The 21,282-nt window shown below is 41.0% G+C and overlaps 1 protein-coding gene across 5 annotated transcripts; it reads left to right on the forward strand.

Moving 5' to 3' along the window:
- Window positions 1–4,127: 4,127 nt before the first annotated feature.
- ppm1aa (protein phosphatase, Mg2+/Mn2+ dependent, 1Aa) lies at window positions 4,128–19,688 on the forward strand. 5 transcript variants are annotated; one of them, XM_080480122.1, is made up of 6 exons: window positions 4,128–4,497; window positions 5,776–6,629; window positions 6,727–6,844; window positions 7,194–7,305; window positions 7,401–7,458; window positions 18,851–19,688. In XM_080480122.1, exons 2-6 carry the CDS (start codon window positions 5,793–5,795, stop codon window positions 19,196–19,198), a joined length of 1,473 nt encoding a protein of 490 aa, XP_080336248.1. In that variant the 5' UTR covers window positions 4,128–4,497; window positions 5,776–5,792; the 3' UTR covers window positions 19,199–19,688. The 5 variants fall into 5 exon arrangements, with proteins under 5 accessions (XP_080336248.1, XP_080336247.1, XP_080336250.1 ...); XM_080480121.1 differs by having other exon boundaries at window positions 5,752–6,629; window positions 18,851–19,684; XM_080480124.1 differs by lacking the exon at window positions 18,851–19,688 and adding an exon at window positions 10,926–13,046 and having other exon boundaries at window positions 5,752–6,629.
- The last annotated feature ends 1,594 nt before the right edge of the window (window positions 19,689–21,282 follow it).

Genomic DNA, 21,282 nt, shown 5'->3' on the forward strand with positions numbered 1-21,282 from the left:
CAAGCTAAAACTATTCTAGAGCTGTGTGCTCTCCACCCTGCCGCATGGCTCAGAATGTTGGAGGATGACCCAATATGGCCTAAACACATTGTCCACCTTCTATAGAAAAAATCCTCAGAAGGATCCTGCACATTTTCTGGCCCAAGATCATCTCCAACCAACAACTTCTCACCTGACGTAACCAAGAGAACATGAATCCCATCATCATGCGAAGGCGCGGGGAAATGGATTGGACATGTCATAAAAAATAAAGAGCAGAGCAGCATCACCAGCACAGCTCTACATTGGAAAACAGAAGGGAAATGAAAACGGGTACGATCCAAGAACACCTGGTGTCAGGCTGTGGAAGGAGAACTCAAAACACCTCAAACACACCTGGAGAACCATTCAGAAGCCGGATCAGGAACAGACAAGAGTGGCCATCCTTCAGTGCTGCTCTGCGGGCCTGACGTGAACAAGACCATTTTCTAATATGTTCATATATAAACTTGTGTATATGGTACCACAGTGTGCCTATTATTATTATTATTATTATTATTATTATTATTATTATTATTATTATTATTATTATTATTATTATTAATGTGTTTGTAATTTTGTTTATTTATTTTAATTGAGTGAAATAGTGGTTTACAAAATTTATTCTGCAAGACAATATACAGGTGTCACAAAAAACAAGATAATATATATAGAACAACTAAAAGGCTAGAATCAACAGATACATGATTAAGTGAAAAAAACTTTCTCTGTAAAGTGTAAAATCCTCTGCTGCATGCAAAGTTATACAGCTTTCTTTTTCTTCAGACGTTTCAGTGATGAATCAAACGGCTACGTTCTTTATGAAAAGTTGAGTTTTTCTATATCCATTTTTATGTATATAGAATTTTCCAGTATTTCTGTCTCCAAGGGCATAATAAAATCATCTATTAAATTTTGAAGTTGGTCAGGAAACTTTTTTTTTTTCTGACTCCAGGTCATCAACCTTTGGCAGAAGTCAGAAACCTCTGACTGCTCTTGTTAAAGTTGTGTTAAAGGTCAAATCATGGGTGGAGTTTTTAACTGATATACCAAATAAAACATGCTCTCTTTTAAGATCAGAACAAAAAAAAAAAGACATGTTTTGTCAAATCTACCGAAAATGCATTACTAAATTTACAGTAAAAAAAAAAAAAGATAGATGCTCAGTCGTTTCAATGTCTTTGTCACAGAAAGAACAACTGTTGTATTCAAACTTTCATCAGAAGGATTTATATCATTAAGCATTTCAAAGTGAACCTCTTTTGCTGTTGGAGCCACAGTAAACTTGAAACATTTGAATAATTTATTTTCTTTTTTACTGAAGTATTGCAAAATTGAGACTGTTAAATGAAAATGGATTTAGTTCTTTCATGAAAATTTGTCTTATTGTGCATTTCAGCAGTTTTAATTAGAGTTGATATTTGATCATTGATCAAGAGTGGGGGAAGAGATGGGTTTACATCATTTCTAAAGATAAGACAACATATTAATAGACTGAGGGGTTTCTTTTATAACATTATTGTATTGTCTTTTATTATCTATGTTAAATTTAGAACAGATATCAATGCGCTCATTAGTGTGTACACACATTTTTATAGCAATAAAGTGGCTAATTTAACTGATTTAAATAGTTTGTCTGAGCTAGTTTTAGTAAAATATGTGTTCCCTGGGTCTGTTCGATGACTTTCAACACATATTAGCAGTGTCACATGATTTACAGAGGGGCTGCACGGTGGAGCAGTGGTTAGTGTTCTCGCCTCACAGTGACAGGATCAAATACCAGCCAGGTCTTTTTGTGTGGTGTTTGCATGTTCTCCCCCTGTGTGTCAGAGAGTTTGTTCCAGGTACTCCAGTTTCCTCCCTGTGTGCATGTGGTTGTCTGTCTCTATGTTTGTCATGTGATGGACTGATGACGCGTCCAGGTGCATCCTGAACTCAACCATAGTAAGCTGGGATCTCCTCCGGCGACCCTGGTCAGGATAAAGTGGTATAAAGGATGAATGGATAGAAATAAAAAGAAGTAATGCAGACTCTGAACTGATAAAAAAAAAAAAGAACAAGAAGCAGAATAAGTGTGCACTTGTGAGGTTCATGAAGTGCATGTGCAGATTCTTACAGTCTGTGTCAAACTAAAACTGGATTTTCACACAATTTATTAAAGCACTTCATAGTTTTGGGCGTCTTTGTATGTTTACAGATTTTCATAATGTGTTTTTCTGTCTATATAATAGAGAAAATTGTATGTAAAATTAACATATAATTTGTAAACAACCCCATTAAAGTCATAGGCTTTGGGAAAAGGTGTCTCACTTCTCACTCCATTCATTTTAGATGATATTAATCACATTGGGGTATCACATCTGAATTCACTTTTTTTTTTGCCAATAATAGATGCTGGTTCTTCCTCTTTACCTTCTACTCTCTGGAAGTTTTTCAATCATCAACAGATATCTAAAAAACAAAAAAAAAGATTATAACCTTTAACCTCCTCAAAGATAAACAGAGGTTGTAAAATGTGAGATTTAATCTCTTTCGCCATGGAAAACTGTGCAGCAGTTCAAAGTGAGCACCAACACTGTCAAACCAACGGAAAAGCCGGAGGGAAAAACCCAGCAGTCAGAACATTGTTTATTCATATGAATTTAAACAATAAATTTGTAAAACAAAGGCTGCATCACAGTTGCCCTCGGTTGATGGGTGATTTGTTACATCAAGGACACACAGGTTTGCTGAGGGTGGTGTTTGTTGTTGAAAGAGGTCTGCAGCCATTCACAATTCACATGCTGATTAGTGACAAAGGCCATAAAAGTGCCTCAAGCAGAAAAGACGTGTGTTTGACTGAGGATAATGTTATTTTTCCTCTCAGACTGAAAAGTGAATATTAACCAGGTGGCAGGTTAAATTCCACCCACAAGCTGCTTCAGTACAAACGGGTTTCATGCACTTCAATTCAAGCATTTCAACAAGAAAAAGAAAACATAATTATTCACGGACCAGTGTTTATTTTCATGTTAATATCTGAGCCAGTGCAGTTACAAAAAGATAGAATAGAAATACTTTATTAATCCCAGATGGAATTGTTTTTTTTGAAATAAAGGGTCCAGCAACCGTTGAGATAAAGAAAGGCATGTTGGACAGAGCAGAGAAAAGCTCACTGACACACCTGGAAGAAGGAATCCAAAAGTGATGGAAAAAGGTCAAATAAAGCAAGAGAGAGAAAGAAGACGTGAGACAACATGTCAGGATATATATATATTTATATATATAAATATAAAATACACATATACGGCCAACAATATTATGTGATTAAGAGCTTTTCAATGTAAGAACAGTTTTTGCTCCTGCAACAGGAAGAGATATGGAATCTCCTCCTGTTCCTGCCTTTATTAGAGACTGCCATGGTTGCGGGACACGATCTGGGTGGGAGCGCTTTGAGGGGGCTGGGGTGCTTGAACATCGATCCATCTATCCATTTTGTTAACCGCTTAATCCGTATGGAGTTGCAGTGGCAATACAGATAGCAAAGAAAGCCAGACATCTCTGTTTCTGTCCCCTGCAACTTCCACTAGCTCTTCTGGGGAGACCGAGAGCCACTTCCAGACCAGGCCAGAGATCTAACCCCATCTAGACCTGAGAAGGCCCCAGCAAACCACCACAGGGAGGGCCACACCTCCAGCCCAGGAGGCACCAGTGGGAGAACACAGAGACCTGTCCATCCTGCAAACTGCACAACCACACTACAGTCATTAATTGATAAGGCAGAGGCATGTATTGCTGTATCCATACAAAAAAAGATGCACTTTTGCGAGAGGCTGCTTACAATCCCGGCCTGATGCGTGGAGTGTGTCTCGGTTGGGGATATGTTGTGTGTATGTTTTCTGTGCTCCTCAGTGTGGGTGCTCCACTATGTGCAATGCTTTCTGCGCTCATTTGCGTGCAGCCATAGCGCCTCTGCTCTGTGTGCAGCCTCAACCCCTCTGTATGCACGTCCCTCTGTGTGCATGCTTTCTGTGCGCAGCTCCTCTATGTGCAGACCTCAGCTCCTCGGCGATGATGTCATGTTTTCAAATACGCAACCTGTAACATCCGGGTCCTGTCCGTGTGGCTCCGTGCTGCTCGGAGGCTAACGCTAGCTAGCAAGCTGTCAAGCTGTCAAGTGGAGCGGCTGGGAAGACGTTTCAGCTTGGCCGCACTCAGCTCCGGCCTCTTCGAAATCATCACAACACCTGCGAGAGTATCCTTTAGCTCGCCGGCTGAGAGAATGTAATGCGCCACGGGTGTAGGAAAAGAGGGACCGCGGCACTTTTTGAGTCTTGAGTGACGATCGCTCGTCGCTAGCTCGCTGGCTAGCCTAGCCTAGCTGAACCGCCTCAAACCTCCGCGTTCCGTCGGTGTCGCCGCTCCGGTAAGAACCTCGGCCACCCGGTTCTTGTCTCCGTCGCAGCTTCGCCCGCCGTCAACTGGTATCTTGGTGATTTGGTAAGTCTCAACATTTCAGCTGTGTTGCTACAGGACGGTTGGGAAGTTAGCCACCTTAGCATATGTAGCCTGGTGGAAGGAGGCCTGTCAAAGTGAGGGACAAGGGTCAAGGCCCAGCGAGGCTCGGCGGTGTGTTTATTTCACTTCTGCCGAGAATCTCCTGCACAGAGAGCAGCAACGCCAGGGACACTCACTCACCGGATTCATGGTGTTTCGTGATTTTACTCCGCTGGCTCTGATAGTTTTGACGGTCCGTGCTGGTTATCGTGTTAACTGGTCAGTGGCTGAGCTAACGTTAGCTTATAGGCATGTAACGAAGGCAGCTACTCGCGTTACCCCGAGTAGCTGCGCTGCGAAGGTCAGACTCTTTAAATTGTGTTTCTCCAACGCGATTTACAGCCCCGCGTCTCTCAGTTACATAGAATAGCAGCAGCGAGTGATTCGAGGGCGTTTCATTTGATCCACACCAGCAGCGTTCCTAATATGTAGCCAAAATGTGTTCCCATGTCTACTATTTATAGATTAGAGCAGGGCTTGTGCTCAGCTCAGAGATTATAATCTTTGGCCACAAATGGATGGAGGACGATCTATTTGTTATAATAATATCGACCGTCTATCATTTGAAACATTTTATGTGAAACTATTTATCAGACATGTCCATGCAAGTCCTAATAATTTGAGAGAAAATGAGTTTGTTTGCACAATTTTGAAATATATTTATAAATTGTTGTACTTCTTTAGGTCAAAGAATGTCAATTTCGAAACATAATAGATGTATACATCACATAAATAAAGCAGAATAGGGGAAAATGTTAAAAGTAGAGTTCTGTCTCAGGCCTTTGCCCACCAAATAAATGCTCATGTACAAAATATCTTTTAAATTGAGGCCATCTAGGTTTTCCTCGTGCAGTCCTGATGTTTAGAGCCTGTTCATGTCAGTCATTACCAGCATTATCTTTCTGAGTCTGCTGTAGTTAAACTCTTGTGATATAATCCACCTAAACACATGTTTTTATGTTAATACGATGTCTAAATAAGGTGTAGGGACATGTTTAAACTATTTAGTGGAAGATTGTTTGCAAATCTGAGCTCCTTGAGCAGTGACAGCAACATACAAACAAAAAAATACACATGATGCTCTTAAGTAACAGAGAGGAGTGCTACCTACAGAACAAAAGCCTTTTTTGGATGACTGATGTAGTTTTTGTTGCTAGTTTTTATAGAAGTAATACATTTCTGTATGTTTTTCAACAGGTCTGTCTCTCATTTGCGTTACAGGCTGTTTGAGGGACACAATGGGTGCATTTCTTGACAAACCAAAGATGGAAAAGTACAATTCCAATGGTGCAGGTAATAACCTGAGGTATGGGCTGAGCAGCATGCAGGGTTGGCGGGTTGAAATGGAGGATGCACACACGGCAGTAATTGGTCTGTCCCATGGTCTCGACCTCTGGTCGTTCTTCGCCGTTTACGACGGGCATGCCGGCTCTCAGGTGGCCAAGTACTGCTGTGAGCACCTGCTGGAGCACATCACCAGCAACCCAGACTTCCAGAGTGCTCTGCAGGAGGATCCCTCCGTGGACAGCGTGAAGATTGGGATCCGTACGGGATTCTTGCAGATTGATGAACACATGCGGACCATCTCAGAGAAGAAGCACGGCGTGGACCGCAGCGGCTCCACCGCAGTCGGGGTCATGATTTCTCCAAGCCATATCTATTTTATCAACTGTGGCGACTCACGGGGCCTCCTGAGCAGAGGCGGGGCAGTTCACTTCTTCACACAGGATCACAAACCCAGCAATCCACTAGAGAAGGAAAGAATTCAGAATGCCGGTGGCTCAGTCATGATCCAGCGGGTTAATGGGTCCCTGGCTGTGTCTCGGGCTCTGGGAGACTTCGACTACAAGTGTGTACATGGAAAAGGCCCGACAGAGCAGCTGGTTTCTCCAGAGCCGGAAGTTTATGCAATCGAGAGATGTGAAGGGGAAGATGAGTTCATTATATTAGCTTGTGATGGCATCTGGGATGTCATGGCCAACGAGGAATTGTGTGACTTTGTGAGGTCAAGGCTAGAGGTCACAGAGGATCTGGAAAAAGTCAGCAATGAAATTGTCGACACCTGCTTGTACAAGGTACGTCAGCCTACCAAACCTACACACTATTGATGGTATGAAGTGTCTTGGTTGATTTATGTAATTCTCTGCTTGTCTTTTGTTTTTCTTGCAACAGGGAAGCCGGGATAATATGAGTGTGGTGTTAATTTGCTTTCCTGGGGCACCAAAGGTTTCTCCAGAGGCAGTAAAACAGGAGGCTGAGCTGGACAAATATCTGGAGGCAAGAGTAGAAGGTATGAAAGGAGAACACAATCAAAGAACTCCGTGGCTTAGAAATTGCGCTGTTTCAGTAGGAAAAATGGTTTAAGCATTTAATTATGACTGACTTGGTCCGTGAGACCTGAATAGATGATGCAACATGAGCCAGGTGCGGCTGTAATAGTACAAGTATTTATCTCATTGCTGGTCCAAAAAAAGAAAATAAAGCTATTTGTAACATATTCGTAAATTGTTCATAGTAACCGAATGAGTTCTCGTCATTTCTCTTTTTTACATCAACAGAGAAGAGTCGAAAAAAGCAGTGGGTGAAGAAGTGTTTCTCACAAGTTATTAATGCAGCTGACTCCTTTTGTTTTCCACCAGAGATCATCAAGAAGCAGGGGGATGAAGGCGTCCCTGATTTGGTCCACGTCATGCGGACGTTAGCATCGGAGAGCATCCCGAATCTCCCTCCTGGCGGCGAGCTGGCAAGCAAGTAAGACGACCGAACCTCAGTGTGACAGCGACTGCCTCTGATTGTTGACTTTAAGGAGCTTTTTGACCGTTGACATGTTTTTGTTTTCCTTTTAGACGAAGTGTAATTGAAGCGGTGTACAACAAACTCAACCCCTACCGGAGTGATGACACAGTAAGTATCCACATGATCTTTACTTCGTTGTGTTATTTGGAGCATGCGTGGTTCTGGAATGTGATCAGCAAGGTTTTACTAATGTTCTGCATGTCAGTTAGAATAATTCAGGAAGACATGGGTTCGTGGCCTTGTGATTGAAAAATACTATTAGTAAAAATAATCCAAAAAGTATAGGTTGGGTTGTTGTTGCATTTTCCTCTCAACTTGTCATATTGGAGAGAAGTTCATTCAGTCAAAACCAGTTAAAAGTTCAGGAAAAGGGCCTCTTTAAGATATGCGATTTGATCTCATTAAGCTCCATATTTAGGGATTATAATCAATTTCATTTTCTTGTAATGACCGTCTAAGAACTGTTTAAAAGGTTTCCAGCCATTAATTCGTTCACTCCTGGTTGTTAGTAACCCGGGTGCTGCCCCTCACACGAGAATCCACCTTCTGTTTCGTTCAGATTTGTGTCAAAAGGTCACCATAGGTAATAAAATCATGATCTGTCCTTGTGGTCTCTTTACGTGTGAAAGCAGAAAATTGCTCGATTTGTTTGACGTAACCTGTCCTTTTAAAATTTCACACCTAAATAGAATTTTTTTTCACAGTCAACCACAACTCCCTGGCAGGTTTTGTTCCAAAAAGCCTCAGTTATGTATCGCGTGAGCTAATGACACTGATTGGTGGCTCTTCAAATAAAAACTGGAGAAGATTAATGCACAAAACCGTGTGTGGAATAAATACTGCATTGTCCTACAAATTGATTTAAAAGACGCTCCTCATTAGTCCTTTAAACACTTACAGACAATAAAGTCCACTGAGTCAGTGCTCTTTGAAAATTTAATCAGATAAGCTCACCGGGTCAGCTACGCTTTACTTGTTTCTCTCATTTTGTCCTTGACAGTAAAAACTTGTCATTTTGTTTCAGTATTTCACATTAGTATTAGAAGTGATGTTTTTAAAATCACCTTCACAGGTTGAGTTGTACGCTCAGAAACTCAGCAGGACCTTTGACTTTGATCAGTTTGAATGGAGCCTGGGCTGAACAGAGTTCGCACAAATCCTCTGTCGGAAATCAACTTAGCTTCTTTGAATATTTTTCAAATGTATTGAAAGGGATTCATTGAGACGTTCTGCAGTCTTTGTTGACATAGTAGGCCCGTTCCTGTCATCCACGCTCGTACACAGTGTTGCTTTTTTAAACGTCAGTGTCTTAAAGATGGAGCCAAAAAAAATGAAATCTCCTATATCAAGTATAACTGGCTCTACGTCTGGTGTAATTTTAACTGCTTCGCTGTAAATTTGTGTCCCATTGAATCCAGAGTCTGATGGGTGTGTTGCCCTTATGCTTGGTGTTAGTTTATTCACATTAGTTTTATCAGCCACAACATTTAAACGAGGGTTGTACGATGTTATGTAAATTCATATAACTTCAGATCCCTCTCTTTCTCATATTCACCTGACAAATGACAGTTAAAGTCTGTAAGGCGCACGTCCTTAAGCCGACACTGAGTAAAGACGTCTGACTATCTAAGAGTGTGTGACTGCATTCACACTGCAGGAACAAGTGGCTCAAATCAGACTCATTTGCCTGCATGTGGCCCTTCTCCAATCTTTTACCACAATTTATTTTTCTAATCCGCAACCACCTTTCCCTCAGACTTCTCCATCATTCAGGTGAGACGGCGTCACAATTCTTCATTATAAGACAGAGGCACATTGAAACAGTGTAGGAAGCAGCCGCTGCTCACCAAAAGAGGTCTGATCCCAAGAGGAACCAGCTACAGGAAATCTGCTTTTCAGATGAAGTTCATCAAGAAATACCCCGTTAAGCTCTAATATTGGGGTGACCCCCTCTCACAGTTGATCTGCAGTCTTCAGAATAGTTTCCAGTGTGGCTTTTCTGTTGAAAACGACAAAACAAAACAAAAAAACATGTTTGAGAAATAGCCTTTATTTGGCCCCCAGTGTTTCTGGTGCTGCTCATGTAGAACCTCTGAGGAGCTGTCTCATCAGGCAACAGATGTGTGTTTTAGCCTGGTGCTGCTACTTTTCACTTTTCTTCCTCTGAAATGCCACCCTTCTTCTTTTCTCCGGTTCCTCTGGTGCTCTAGTCACATATGTGGTTCCAGCTCTGCTGCTTTGTTTTGTCTGAGTCGTCCTTGTGGACTCGGTCCAACCTGTTCGTCTTGCCTGGTTTCTCCGTTTGGATAGACGGCCCTGTTTCTGTGGAGGTTTCTTTTTCCTTTTCTTTTCCTCCTTTCAAGGAGGTTCTAGATGATGTTAAGGTAAAGTAATTGATCGCATTATTTAGTTCAATCAGAGGGGCTTGTTTACTGCAGCTCTGTGGTAGCCTTGTGTAAATACACACTGGGCGTCTAAAGTCCATAAGAAAGGACGGCAGGTATTATCACGTCGTCGGCATCCAGTTTTACGTGGCAACGGGCCAACGCAGCTGAATGCTTCTGCGCCTGCTTTGTGTATAATCAGTGACTAACCTTGGTGACTCGGTGGTATGCATTTTATTTTCCCTTTGTGAGCTTAATGACTTCCTCGGAACCAGGAATGATCACATTCAGCATCAGTTGTCAATTATATTTCCTTGTATTCGGCTGGGCTGTTTTGTTTGTTTTCTTGTGGACAATAATGGTCGAGCAGCGACACAGTCAGACTTTAGCATTTGTGCGGTCAACCTATTAAGTTTTTCAAATGGAAACATAACCTTGTCTTATCATATTTCCATCCTGAATTCTCTTCTAACAAAGCTCTTTGGACGTCTTGTCAAATAATCTGAAACTTGGCCATGTGCTTTCATTCAGACGAAACATTTTTCTTTGTCATACTGAGGATAAACACAAAGTTCAAGTGTTAGTAATAGAAAATTCACTCTGGTGACTGACCATAAAATATCTCACTAAGGAAGAACTTAAACAATGAGAATGTTTTCTTCTGCTTAACAAGACATCTAAACAAAGCGAATGACTACATTTTAAAGGTAGTTTTGATTCCATTCTACTTGATCCAAATGCTGCAAAACTCTCTCTGTGGAACATGTATGTTTATTTAAAAGATTCAGCCTCAGAGTGGAAACTACAACCCGTAAAACAATTCTGCTCTTGTCTTGCTATATTTCCACTCATAAACTAGATGAAAGCTTGATAGTTTTAAAAATGTGTTAGATAAACTTGAAGCTATTGATGTGAGGCACAAAATAAACAGAAAAAACTGGCAACCAACCAGCATGACGCTACAAAAACCTGAAGGCCACCGTGACATTTGAGTGGATTTATTAGGTTCTCACTGTATTTTGTTCCAACGGTGTTTCATATGAACAGGCTTACTGTATAAATGTATTGTGACTCTGATTTAACCGTCTGTGTGATACATGTTTGAACCTGTGCAGCTTCTAATGGAGATCATGTGGGTGTAGAGCCAGACTCTGAAGGGTTTCTCCTTCCTTCCTTCCCTCTCTTGTCAAGGACTCTGCGTCCACAGACGACATGTGGTAACACAACCTCCTACCACTAACACAGCATAGAGTTTACAAACCACCATCCTCTCAAGACCCACAGCAGCTCAGCTCAGCAGTCTGTCTCTCCGTCACTCTGAGCTTTTGGTTTCTAAGAAGGGAATTTCATGGGAGGAGGAAGAGGAGGAGGAGGAGGAGGAGGAGTTGCATGCACACAAACCTGGAGTAGTGCAGCACCAGTCCACTCTGGAGTTCAGGATCCCCACCGTCTTGTCTCCCCTTTATGTTCACCCACCTTAATATTCTCCTCTAAAGTAATTCATAAAAAGTGAGTCCACAAGGTTTTCTTTCTTTTCTTTTGTTAAATAATCAGCTTAAGTAGTAAAGATTTTTTGCTGTAATTAATTTGATTCACATTTCCTTGTGTGTGTTTGTATATTTCTGTTTTTGTGAAGTGCAATTGTCCTGTACAAACAGCCTGTATTTAATGCAGCTTGATTTTAAGTTAAAAAATGAAAGAAATGGAAAAAGAGAATCTTTTATGCACTATCTGCCTTTTCCTGCTCTTCTGGAATTCTAACAAATGTCTATTCAGTGAATATTACCGCTTGTCCTCCAGGCACAATGTCTCTGCGCTTTTGTTTTTTTTCTTTCAGTTAGTCTATGCTCCTTAAGAAACGGGTAAAATGTATAGTTGACAGCACAGTAAGCTCTCTATATCAAACCATTTAAATCCTAATTTTTTCCCCTGTGCTTTTTTTTTATTGTATTTTTTTTTTTTGTAAGTGGTTTTCTGTACAAATAATATTGGCAAGGTGTTTCTCAATCATTTTCAACGTATGAAGTGGGAAAAATTATGTATATTTTTTTCATTTCTGCGAGGTGTGTGTGTGTGTGTGTGTGTGTGTGTGTGTGTGTGTGTGTGTGTGTGTGTGTGTGTGTGTGTGTGTGTGTGTGTGTGTGTGTGTGTGTGTGTGTGTGTGTGTGTGTGTGTGTGTGTGTGTGTGTGTGTGTGTGTGTGTGTGTGTGTGTGTGTGTGTGTGTGTGTGTGTGTGTGTGTGTGTGTGTGTGTGTGTGTGTGTGTGTGTGTGTGTGTGTGTGTGTGTGTGTGTGTGTGTGTGTGTGTGTGTGTGTGTGTGTGTGTGTGTGGAAATCAGTCATGTGCAAGTTTTCTCGGGTGGTTGGGACGATAAACCAGCGTGGGTTTAAGGGAATTGCCCGTCTTTTGCTCTCTTTTTGTTTATTTTTTTGCAACCAGTGTTTCCACACACACACACACACACACACACGCTCACTGGCTTTCACTACTTGTAATTGAATGGCAGAGTTTACATGCTGCGTTTCATCTGAACAACTTGGAGCTCCATACACGAGTTTTTTGTTTGACACGTGGTCTGCAGCAGCTCGTCGGGTTGACACGGCGATGGTGTCGTACTGAAATATCAGTTTGTAATCAAACATGGATATTGGTGATCACTGCAGGTGCCATATAATTTATGATCACTCTCTTCAGCTTTATGACAGCCTATGCCAAGTTTTTTTTTTTTTTCTTCTTCTTTTCATGAGATTCAGTTTTCATATTTGTGGTACAAATATTTTCAGCTTCTGCATTGAGCATCTGATAATTTTGATGTGAACAGTTAAAGCACTGAATATTTTAGACAACATCACATTAACAGACAGAAAATGTTAGAAAGTGGCGGCTCGAAAAATTTGCCAAGCTTTTTTAAATTTTTTTAAATTTTTATTTTATTCTTTGGATGTTTGAACTAAGAACAAATGCGCTAACTGCAGTTAGTTTTCATGGTTGAATTGCACCTTTCCATTCCCATCAGAGTTTGTGGACTTCCCCACGGCACTACAAGCCACAGCACAATCCAGTTTGCTGCTCTAGTGTCTGAACTGTGGGTAAAGTTTTTTTTTTTTTTTTTTTGTCAAACCCCCCCCCCCCCCCCCCAAAAAAAAAACCCAACAGTCACTTACTAAATCTGTATTTAACACGCAGTAGATTTATTTCTTGAAGAGAAATGGTTTTATTTCAGATTTATTTTCTGCCATTTTTGTCTTGCATTGTTGGAAATTAATGTATGTATATATTTTCGACATCAAATTTTCAAGGAATAAATCATATGGCTTGAGCTAGTTTTTTTTTTTTTTTTTTTTCCTCCTTTTTGCCACAAACTACATGTGATTCTGCTTTGAGATGAATAGATGAACATTGGTGTTTAGGCACAGAGAGATATTTTCCTCTAATCGCGTTGGTATTTAAACTGTAATCGTGTACTAAAAATCTAATTTTTTAACTGATCAAAGTGACAATCCTAAGTATTTCACTCCTGGGTTGTGGTGGGTAGGTAATTATTAAATCTCTAACAACACACACTGACTTTTATCCTAAATTAGCTGCTTTCTAACATGCTTTCGAGGCGAGAAATGCCAAAGACGCTTGGGATTTTGCAAAGTCTGTATCACAAGAAGCCAGTTAACCAGCTGTAACCCAGCGAAAGATGGAAAAAATGTGGAGCTATTAGAGAGTAACTTCCTTTTAGATGTTTGTAGTTGGCTTTTAAAGGTACTCTGTGGAGTTTTTGAGCGGCGGCAGTGGTGTGGACAAATAGTTTTTGATGAGCGAGTCCTTGCTCTGCCAGCACACGCTCACAAAGACGAGCCTGCAGGACAAATGCATGGAGGGAGGGGGGGGGCGGCACAGAGCGCAGGGGGCAGTGATGTGAATATCAACAGGTGGCGTCCTGCTAATAAGAGTGCCAAAGAACCATTGAACTACTGAGGGAGCGGCAGAGGTGCAACATCTTGGCTTCCAATGAGCCGATAAACGTTTCATGTGTTACGGGGAAGTTTGACAGGCCTTAAAGAAATGTTGAATGTAACCTCACCGTGGATTCAGAGCGCCGGCTCCGTCGAGTACCTTTAAGTAATCACACAAACATGGAAACCAGCCGCACGGTGGCGAACTCTAAACACGTTGCAGTAGAAAATATGCTTTTTACGGAATATTTCCTCACAAAAACCAAACAGCTGAGGACTTAAACTACCTTTTAAATCACATCGTTCTTGCTTTGACATTGATATTGTGCTCTTTACCTGAATATTTGTATAAGTACTGTACTCGCATCCTGTCAAGTCAATTAATTTCATACGGAGTTAATTAGTCCATATTTGATCTGTAAGCTATTCATTTTTCTCGGCTCTGCTTGTATCTGTTGAGTAAGTGCACTAATGTCTCTCTTGTCTAACGTCTGCCAGTTCGAGCTGCTTGTTGCACCCTGGGTAGGTATTAATCTCTCTGAAAGCTTCATTTCATGTGACTCTTCAAGCTTAATGAGCAACTAACATGTCTGCTTGTACGTTGAGGTGGGTGACGGCCTCACGCCCCAAACATTATTTTCTTTGTACACATTTACATTTGGCGTTGTGTGACCCTTTAAAGGAGGCTTTCAGATGTAGAAATTATAATTTTTTTTTATTTTTTAATGTTTATAATCACTGTAGCTGGAATGTTAGAAGATACTGACAGTGGCTTGATTATAATTTGTTCACATGTTCATATTTTGTTGAAATCATGTCAAGTTCCCCCCCAAAACAAGCTAGTATGAATCATGTTTTCATTGTTTTACCACCTGAAATACCTCATAACCTTCATAGGAAGTGTTTGTGTTTAGCAGTGTACCTGCAGGAGTTCTTTTCTTTGGGTCTTTTCCCCTCAAACCAGTTATTTCAACACTGACCTGTGTGACATGTACAGTGTTGTGCTGATAGTAACGCTCCGAGAAGCTATTGTAACTAGGAACACTATTGGCCTTGTCCCGTAAGCTGCCCCCCCCCCCCCCCCCAACCCAACCACCACCACCACCCAGCCTCACCTCCAACACTCACCTGTGTGATTTCACCCACGTGTCCACCTGTGTGATGCACACTTAGCTTGAATCTATAATTGTATTGAGAGTTCAGGGTTTTAGAAATGTGAGATGTGTGAAAAAAAAAACAAACAAAAAAAACAAGTGTGACTAATGGACAATAGTCATATGCACTGATCATCTGTATAATTTTTTTTTTTTTTCCTTTTTCAGAAAATTGTTATAGTCGAGGGGGAAAAAAAAAACAGATTATAAAGCTATTTACATAGTTACCTTTGGTTGCCTGGAATGCATCCTGTTTGTTGTTGTACGGAGGTCTACCTGGCAGGAGGTCTGAAACGCTCGCGCCCTCTTGTACGTATCCATGTACCTCAGCTGTGGCGTTTTCTGTGTGACCCTGAGCAGTGGCGGTTTGTTTGTCCCCCTTACAGGGCGACCGGAGCCTCACTACGCTGACCCTTTTTCAGCTCATAAATAAGCTCACCGATTTGCCTTACCCGATCTCTTGTTGCCCCCTAAAACACTTGTCCAACTAAACACTATGAGGAGGAGCAATGCTGCCAATTTTACACACTTCACCAGTAAAAAATAACCTCGATTCTAAAGGTACTTAAGCTATCAACTAAGCGACTTTGTCCAGGTTGTTGTCACAAGGTACAACTTTTCAGCCATCGCTGGTTCGTTTGTGTCTTTTTCCTCCATGTTACCGTATCAAATCTGGGTCTTGAAAGCTTATTTGATTTCCGCTGCAGAAGATGTCATACTTTTAACAAATGCAAGTGTTTCTAACATGGTAACCTCGTAAGCATTCAAAATGTGCATACATACATTAATGTCTGCTCTATTTATGATTACATTCAACAATAGCTTTAGAGTGCTGTAGTTAAGTATTGTCAATGTTGATTCAAATGCTTCTCAGAGGCCTCTGTGAGTGATTTTACAAAGTTCAATAACTGTATATTTTGTATTATGTTTGAGCTCCAAAGGAATGGCAGAGAAAAAAAAGAGAAATGTTTAAAAAAAAAAGCTTTGTTCCCTGAACTAAATTGTACTATTTGTGTTGTCGATTGAACAAATTGCATTCCTTGCTTGTGAATAGATGCATTTTTCTCCCTGCTCCTTAAATTTTCTCCCCTTCTTTACCTCCTTTCTTTCATTTTTTAGCCTTTGAAGTTTGAATAAAATTTCTAGTTTGCAGAATGTATTACTAAATAAATGGGTTGTCATCTTGTACCTCTCATTTCATCACTTTTAATCTGCCGTTTGTCCAAGTGTAACACTCTGTGACGGGTAAAAGACAGCTGCACAGAGAAAGCTATATTATCATGGAGGATGTCTCCTGACTGAAACAACAGTTAATATCAGAAACCGTAAAGGCATTGATAAATGATACGGGGGGGGATGCAAAAACTAGATTTAAAAGGTTTAAGAATGAAAGAGACTGGAGAAAGTAATAGATTTGTCCATTTATGTGAAGTAGAATGATCCAGACACAGAAACATTATATACCTGCATTAGCTTTTTTTTTTTTTCCTTCCAATTCTTGACTTTTTTTCCATTTTCAAGTAAATATAACTTTAAAAAAATTTAAAAACTTTAAATGCAAGTGAAAGAAACTACAGTGCGAGTTGTAATGACATGCTGATGTCACCTGGTAAGAAGGAAGCGGCCACATATTAAACCCTGATTAAAATATATCTAAAGGATTATAGAAAAGCTGTAAAGGTCTGTTTAAAAAAAACAAACAGCCAAACAATTATATATAAATGTGTTTACAGACATATTCTCATTTCTCTTCACTTTTTATTTTATAAATATCTAAAAATATCTATAGTAAGGAGCTGAATGTTTTGTATTTGAAATAGTACTAATTCAGCTTTGAATTAAATTTGTTTAAAATGTAGGCGACCTGAGGAAAGGGACTCATCTTCTTTTCCATGAATAACAAAAGTCAAAGTTTTTACTTTTTTATTGTCATTGGGTTAACAAAAATACAACTATCTTCTGGAATATTCTTATATTTTGAGATACTATACTTTAAATGTTCCTAATATAAACTGAAATTATTAATAAAACAAGAGAGGGCTTGAAATATTGTTGTTTATGTGTCATGAATCTTAAAATATAGTGAATTCATGAACATTTCCATCCTGCTGTCGGTGTACTGCGCTCCTGTACAGGCTGATTTTCATCCTTCAGTCAAAGTCGATTCGGAGCTCTGGTGATTATTCAGCCTTATTTTGCATATTTAGTCTCAGTGGATAAATTAATGCTTCAGTTTGTGGATGATAATTAACAAGTCCTTTCATCGCTGCATGTTTGGAGCCAAACTGGCTCTTTAAAAACACAAGTGTGCTGTTGACTGATCTGAGTAGTGTGTGTGTGTGTGTGTGTGTGTGTGTGTGTGTGTGTGTGTGTGTGTGTGTGTGTGTGTGTGTGTGTGTGTGTGTGTGTGTGTGTGTGTGTGTGTGTGTGTGTGTGTGTGTGTGTGTGTCTCAGAGGATGGGTCAGGGCAGTCTACGGCTACAGGGATTAAGAACCGTGGGAGGGATTACTTTAAATGTCAACATAATGTCATGAGTTGTGCTGGAAGGTCAAACGTTCAAATGGTGCTCAGTGGCCAGCAGTTAATAGATCAGGTATGATTTGGATTGTTGTGGTGTCTGCGATGAATTGATGAGCAAACTGAAACAAGCCACTGTGACACACATTGGAGGAATAATCACACATAATAAATGCAATCTTGGACTTTCAGTGCGATGTAAAGACACTGAGGAATGATGTTTTGTTGCTATAATTACTTTTTTTTTTTTTTTTCCCCAAAATGGAGAACCTGTTATTGGTCAGACCAAATTTTATGGATTTGTCTCTGCACTCAATTTCTAGCTGATCAATGCCGAAAACACATTTCTAATCAGGCAGGCGGGCAGCCAGAGGGGGGCACTGTTAATAGCTGACAGTGGTTAAAACACCAACAGAAGCTTTCTCACTGACACTTTGCTTGAAGTTCACCAGTGAAAACAACCAGAATCTGTTGATTCGGGTGCTTTTTATGTCCCACATTCAAAGTCGTAGATATCACAAAGTGTTTTGCACAGATGAAATTCTGCAGCAGAACTGTGGTGCAGTTACGACCCACGGTTCACGGTGGAGTGTAACCCAGCGTGGTGCTCATGTTGTAGTGGTTTAGGAACATTTTTCCGAGCGACCATTTGATTCCAGGTACAAAGAGCGGAAGAGAGAATCACAAGTCATATTAAAGAAGAAAAAAAAACAAAAAACAACCCTGTTTCCAGGCATGTGCATCTCTCTCAGAGCCATTTGCACATTAGAGCTGCACTAAATGTGACTCATTAGATCTCGGGCCACCTGTGCACCCATAATGAATCATGCTTGCCCTCCTATTTCTCCGCATGAAAAAAGAGGCCGCGTCGGCAGAGGCCATCATCAAATGGAGCTGGCTCGTCATCTGCCTGCCATTGTTGGGCGCATGTCATGCTCTGCTTCTCATGGCGGAAAAAAACCCATTTGAGCTTCACTAATGCGGCCATGCAGACGCAGCCGTGAGAGGTGGGGGTGCTCCCCACGCTGAGGTCACACCGAGCTCCACAGTTATTAATTTGTTTCAGCAGGATCTGCTTTTTCAGGGTTGCTCGCTTTGGAATTGTGAAAAAAATAAAGAGGGGATTTTTGATCTTGAGTCAAACACACACAAATAAAAAGCATTCGCAATATTGGGTTAGATGAGTTTTGCATGGATGCAGCTTCTTTAAAAAAAAATGAAAAGAGGATTGAATCCAACATTAAGCGTTTGTCCTCTGGTCTTCCTCCCCCCACCCGCATTGCTTTCCTTCTCCATTTCCTCTTTCTATGAGTGCTCTTGTTGCCCGAGGTCAGTTTGTCACAGAGAACACAAGCTTTTCTCACTTGGACGCAGCGATTCAATGATTGGTGTGTACAAACAATCATATCAAGCAGGGATGACATGTCCCCACCTCCCCTCCCTCCCTCCCTCCCTCCCGTGTCCTCCATCCTCCTCCCCTCTCCTGCACACTGGCAGTATGCGCTCCCTGTCTGTCCCTGTTCCTCCCTGTTCTTCCCCGTCCGTCCCTGTCTCCCTCTCTCCGTCTCTCACCCAGAGAGTGTGCGGTTACACAAGCCTCTGCCCTGGGAATCCCGGTCCAGCTCATTATCCTGCACCCCTGAGACACAGCTCATCTCACACGAGGACATGAAGCGATGCAGGCTCGTTAAGGAGCCACAGATACTCTCATTAGCATCAGCACCTTTCCTTGTTAGAGCCTGTATCAGTGTTTGCTGTCATTCCTCCGCACTGACTGCAAGCTTTAGGATTAATGTCACTCCCCGCCGGCGGGCCGGCGCCGTTGTGGTTCAGATATGGGACTGATTGATCAGTGGTGGCGGGAAGCTGCGGAGTTTGTTGACAGCTGCCCACTATCCCCGCCACTCTTATCCATATTTCATTGTGTGGAAAGGAGGCCGCCGTCTCAGAATAACTCCAGTCTGGCAAGTGGCTGACGAGCTGTTTGTCACAGCTACAGGGGACTGACAAAACAAGTGCGACGCCTTTCAATACAACATCATAGTCCGCTGAGAGCTGTTTTTATTAACTTTACAACTTTTTAACTTGATTTATTGGCACTTTTTTATTTTTTTTTATTGTATCTTGAATTGTATCTCCCTTAAATCCACTTTCATAATGCTTCGGGCTTCTTCTGGGATTATTTCTGAGAATTTTGTTAAAAATTTAATTTGCACCTCTGTTGTTTCAGGTCCCTACAGTTTGTCTTCATTTTTAAGATGATGTTGTTATGGAGGGACTTGTAGAGTGATTGTAGACAGACCTGTAATAAAGAGACACTGAACTACTACGACCACCGTTTAGGCTCTGGAGTGATGTTTTGCTTCATGGATGAGTTCCTGCTCTCCCTTGAGAGAGCACTTCAACAAGAAAGTGTGTATTGATGAACAAGAATGACAGAAAACAGAGTTTTGTTTCTTTGTTCAGAGGTCACCCACCACACGATCAAATCCAAGTGGCTAGATCAGTGATGGAACCTAACCTCTACCCTCGTAAACCTCAATGACCCCCTCCACCACACCGTGTGTACCACAAACAAAGATGAAGCAAAGTCATAACACGCTGTACGTGAAATACAGTTTCTCTGTTTTATTCTGTAATGATCTTCCTTTTCTCAGAGGATAAACTCTTTAGGTTTACGCTCCGTCTCGGGGTGTTTGGTAGAATGGAGCCTCTTCAGCTTGAAGTTTCAAACTTTCATTCACCAGTTTTTCATCATAAAAGATCCATTCAGGTCTAATTTTGTCCATTGCTTCAATAACACCATATTCTTTGTAACTCTCTTGATACACTCTTTTTTTTTTTATACTCGCAACACAACAACAAAAGCCACAACACAACAACAAAAGCCGCAACACAACGGAAGGACGCAGCAGTCGGAGAGCTTTTAAGAACTTATGTTGTTGTGTTGCGACTCTTTGTTGTTGTGTTGTGGCTTTTGTTGTCCATTGCTTCAATAACACCATATTCTTTGCAACTCTCTTGATACACTCTTCTTTTTTTTACACTCGCAACACAACAACAAAGAGCCGCAACAGAACAACATAAGTTCTTAAAAGCTCTCCGACTGCTGCGTCCTTCCGTTGTGGCATTTTGTTGTTGTGTTGTGGCTTTTGTTGTTGTGTTGCCACTCTTTGTTGTTGTGTTGTGGCTTTTTGTTTGTAAATGAATTAAATTCAGACTCACCTATTTTTAAAACATAAAATATATTATACCCCTTAAAATCCAGAAGGCTTCACGACTCGCCCATGAATCTTTGGCACCCCCCCAGGCTGGGAGTCACTGTGCTGGCTGATCGTGCAAATCTAAAACTTACACAGCTGACATGAACCGTCGTTTATATAATATACAAAAACAAACACAGTAATTTTATCAGTCCTGGTCACACCGTCTTAGTGAGATCATCAGAAGTAACACAAAACTGAGTTGTGACTGAACTGTCCATTGCATACACTTTGAAACTCTTTGGAAAAGACGATTTCAGATTGTACTTTTTCAAAAAGTTCAGTAAATTTACTCTGATTTATTCATAAAACTGGGAAGAATTTAGTTATTTATGTTTTAGCCTCTATGTTTGTGGTGTTTCTCTATTCAGATCAAATGGGACTGAAGCTTCATGGCAGAGTAAATAAAACGCTGAACCACAAGTTGGTGCTGTGCACGGCAGCTGTCGCCATTAATGTGTGAACGGATGAAAGTGATCGTGTAAACCATGTTGGGACTGGTCAAGCTTTAAAATCTGATCTACAAGTCAAAGAGTCAGTCCCCCAGCTAGCTCAGCTGGTAGAGCATGAGACTCACAATCTCAGGGTAGTGGGTTCGTGTATCCACCTTTTAATGTTTATATACGACTTAATTGCTTTTGACGCTACAGTGGCTCTTTACTTTGC

Source organism: Lipophrys pholis, assembly GCF_963383615.2.
Source record: "Lipophrys pholis genome assembly, chromosome: 14".
NCBI classification, from domain to species: domain Eukaryota; kingdom Metazoa; phylum Chordata; class Actinopteri; order Blenniiformes; family Blenniidae; genus Lipophrys; species Lipophrys pholis.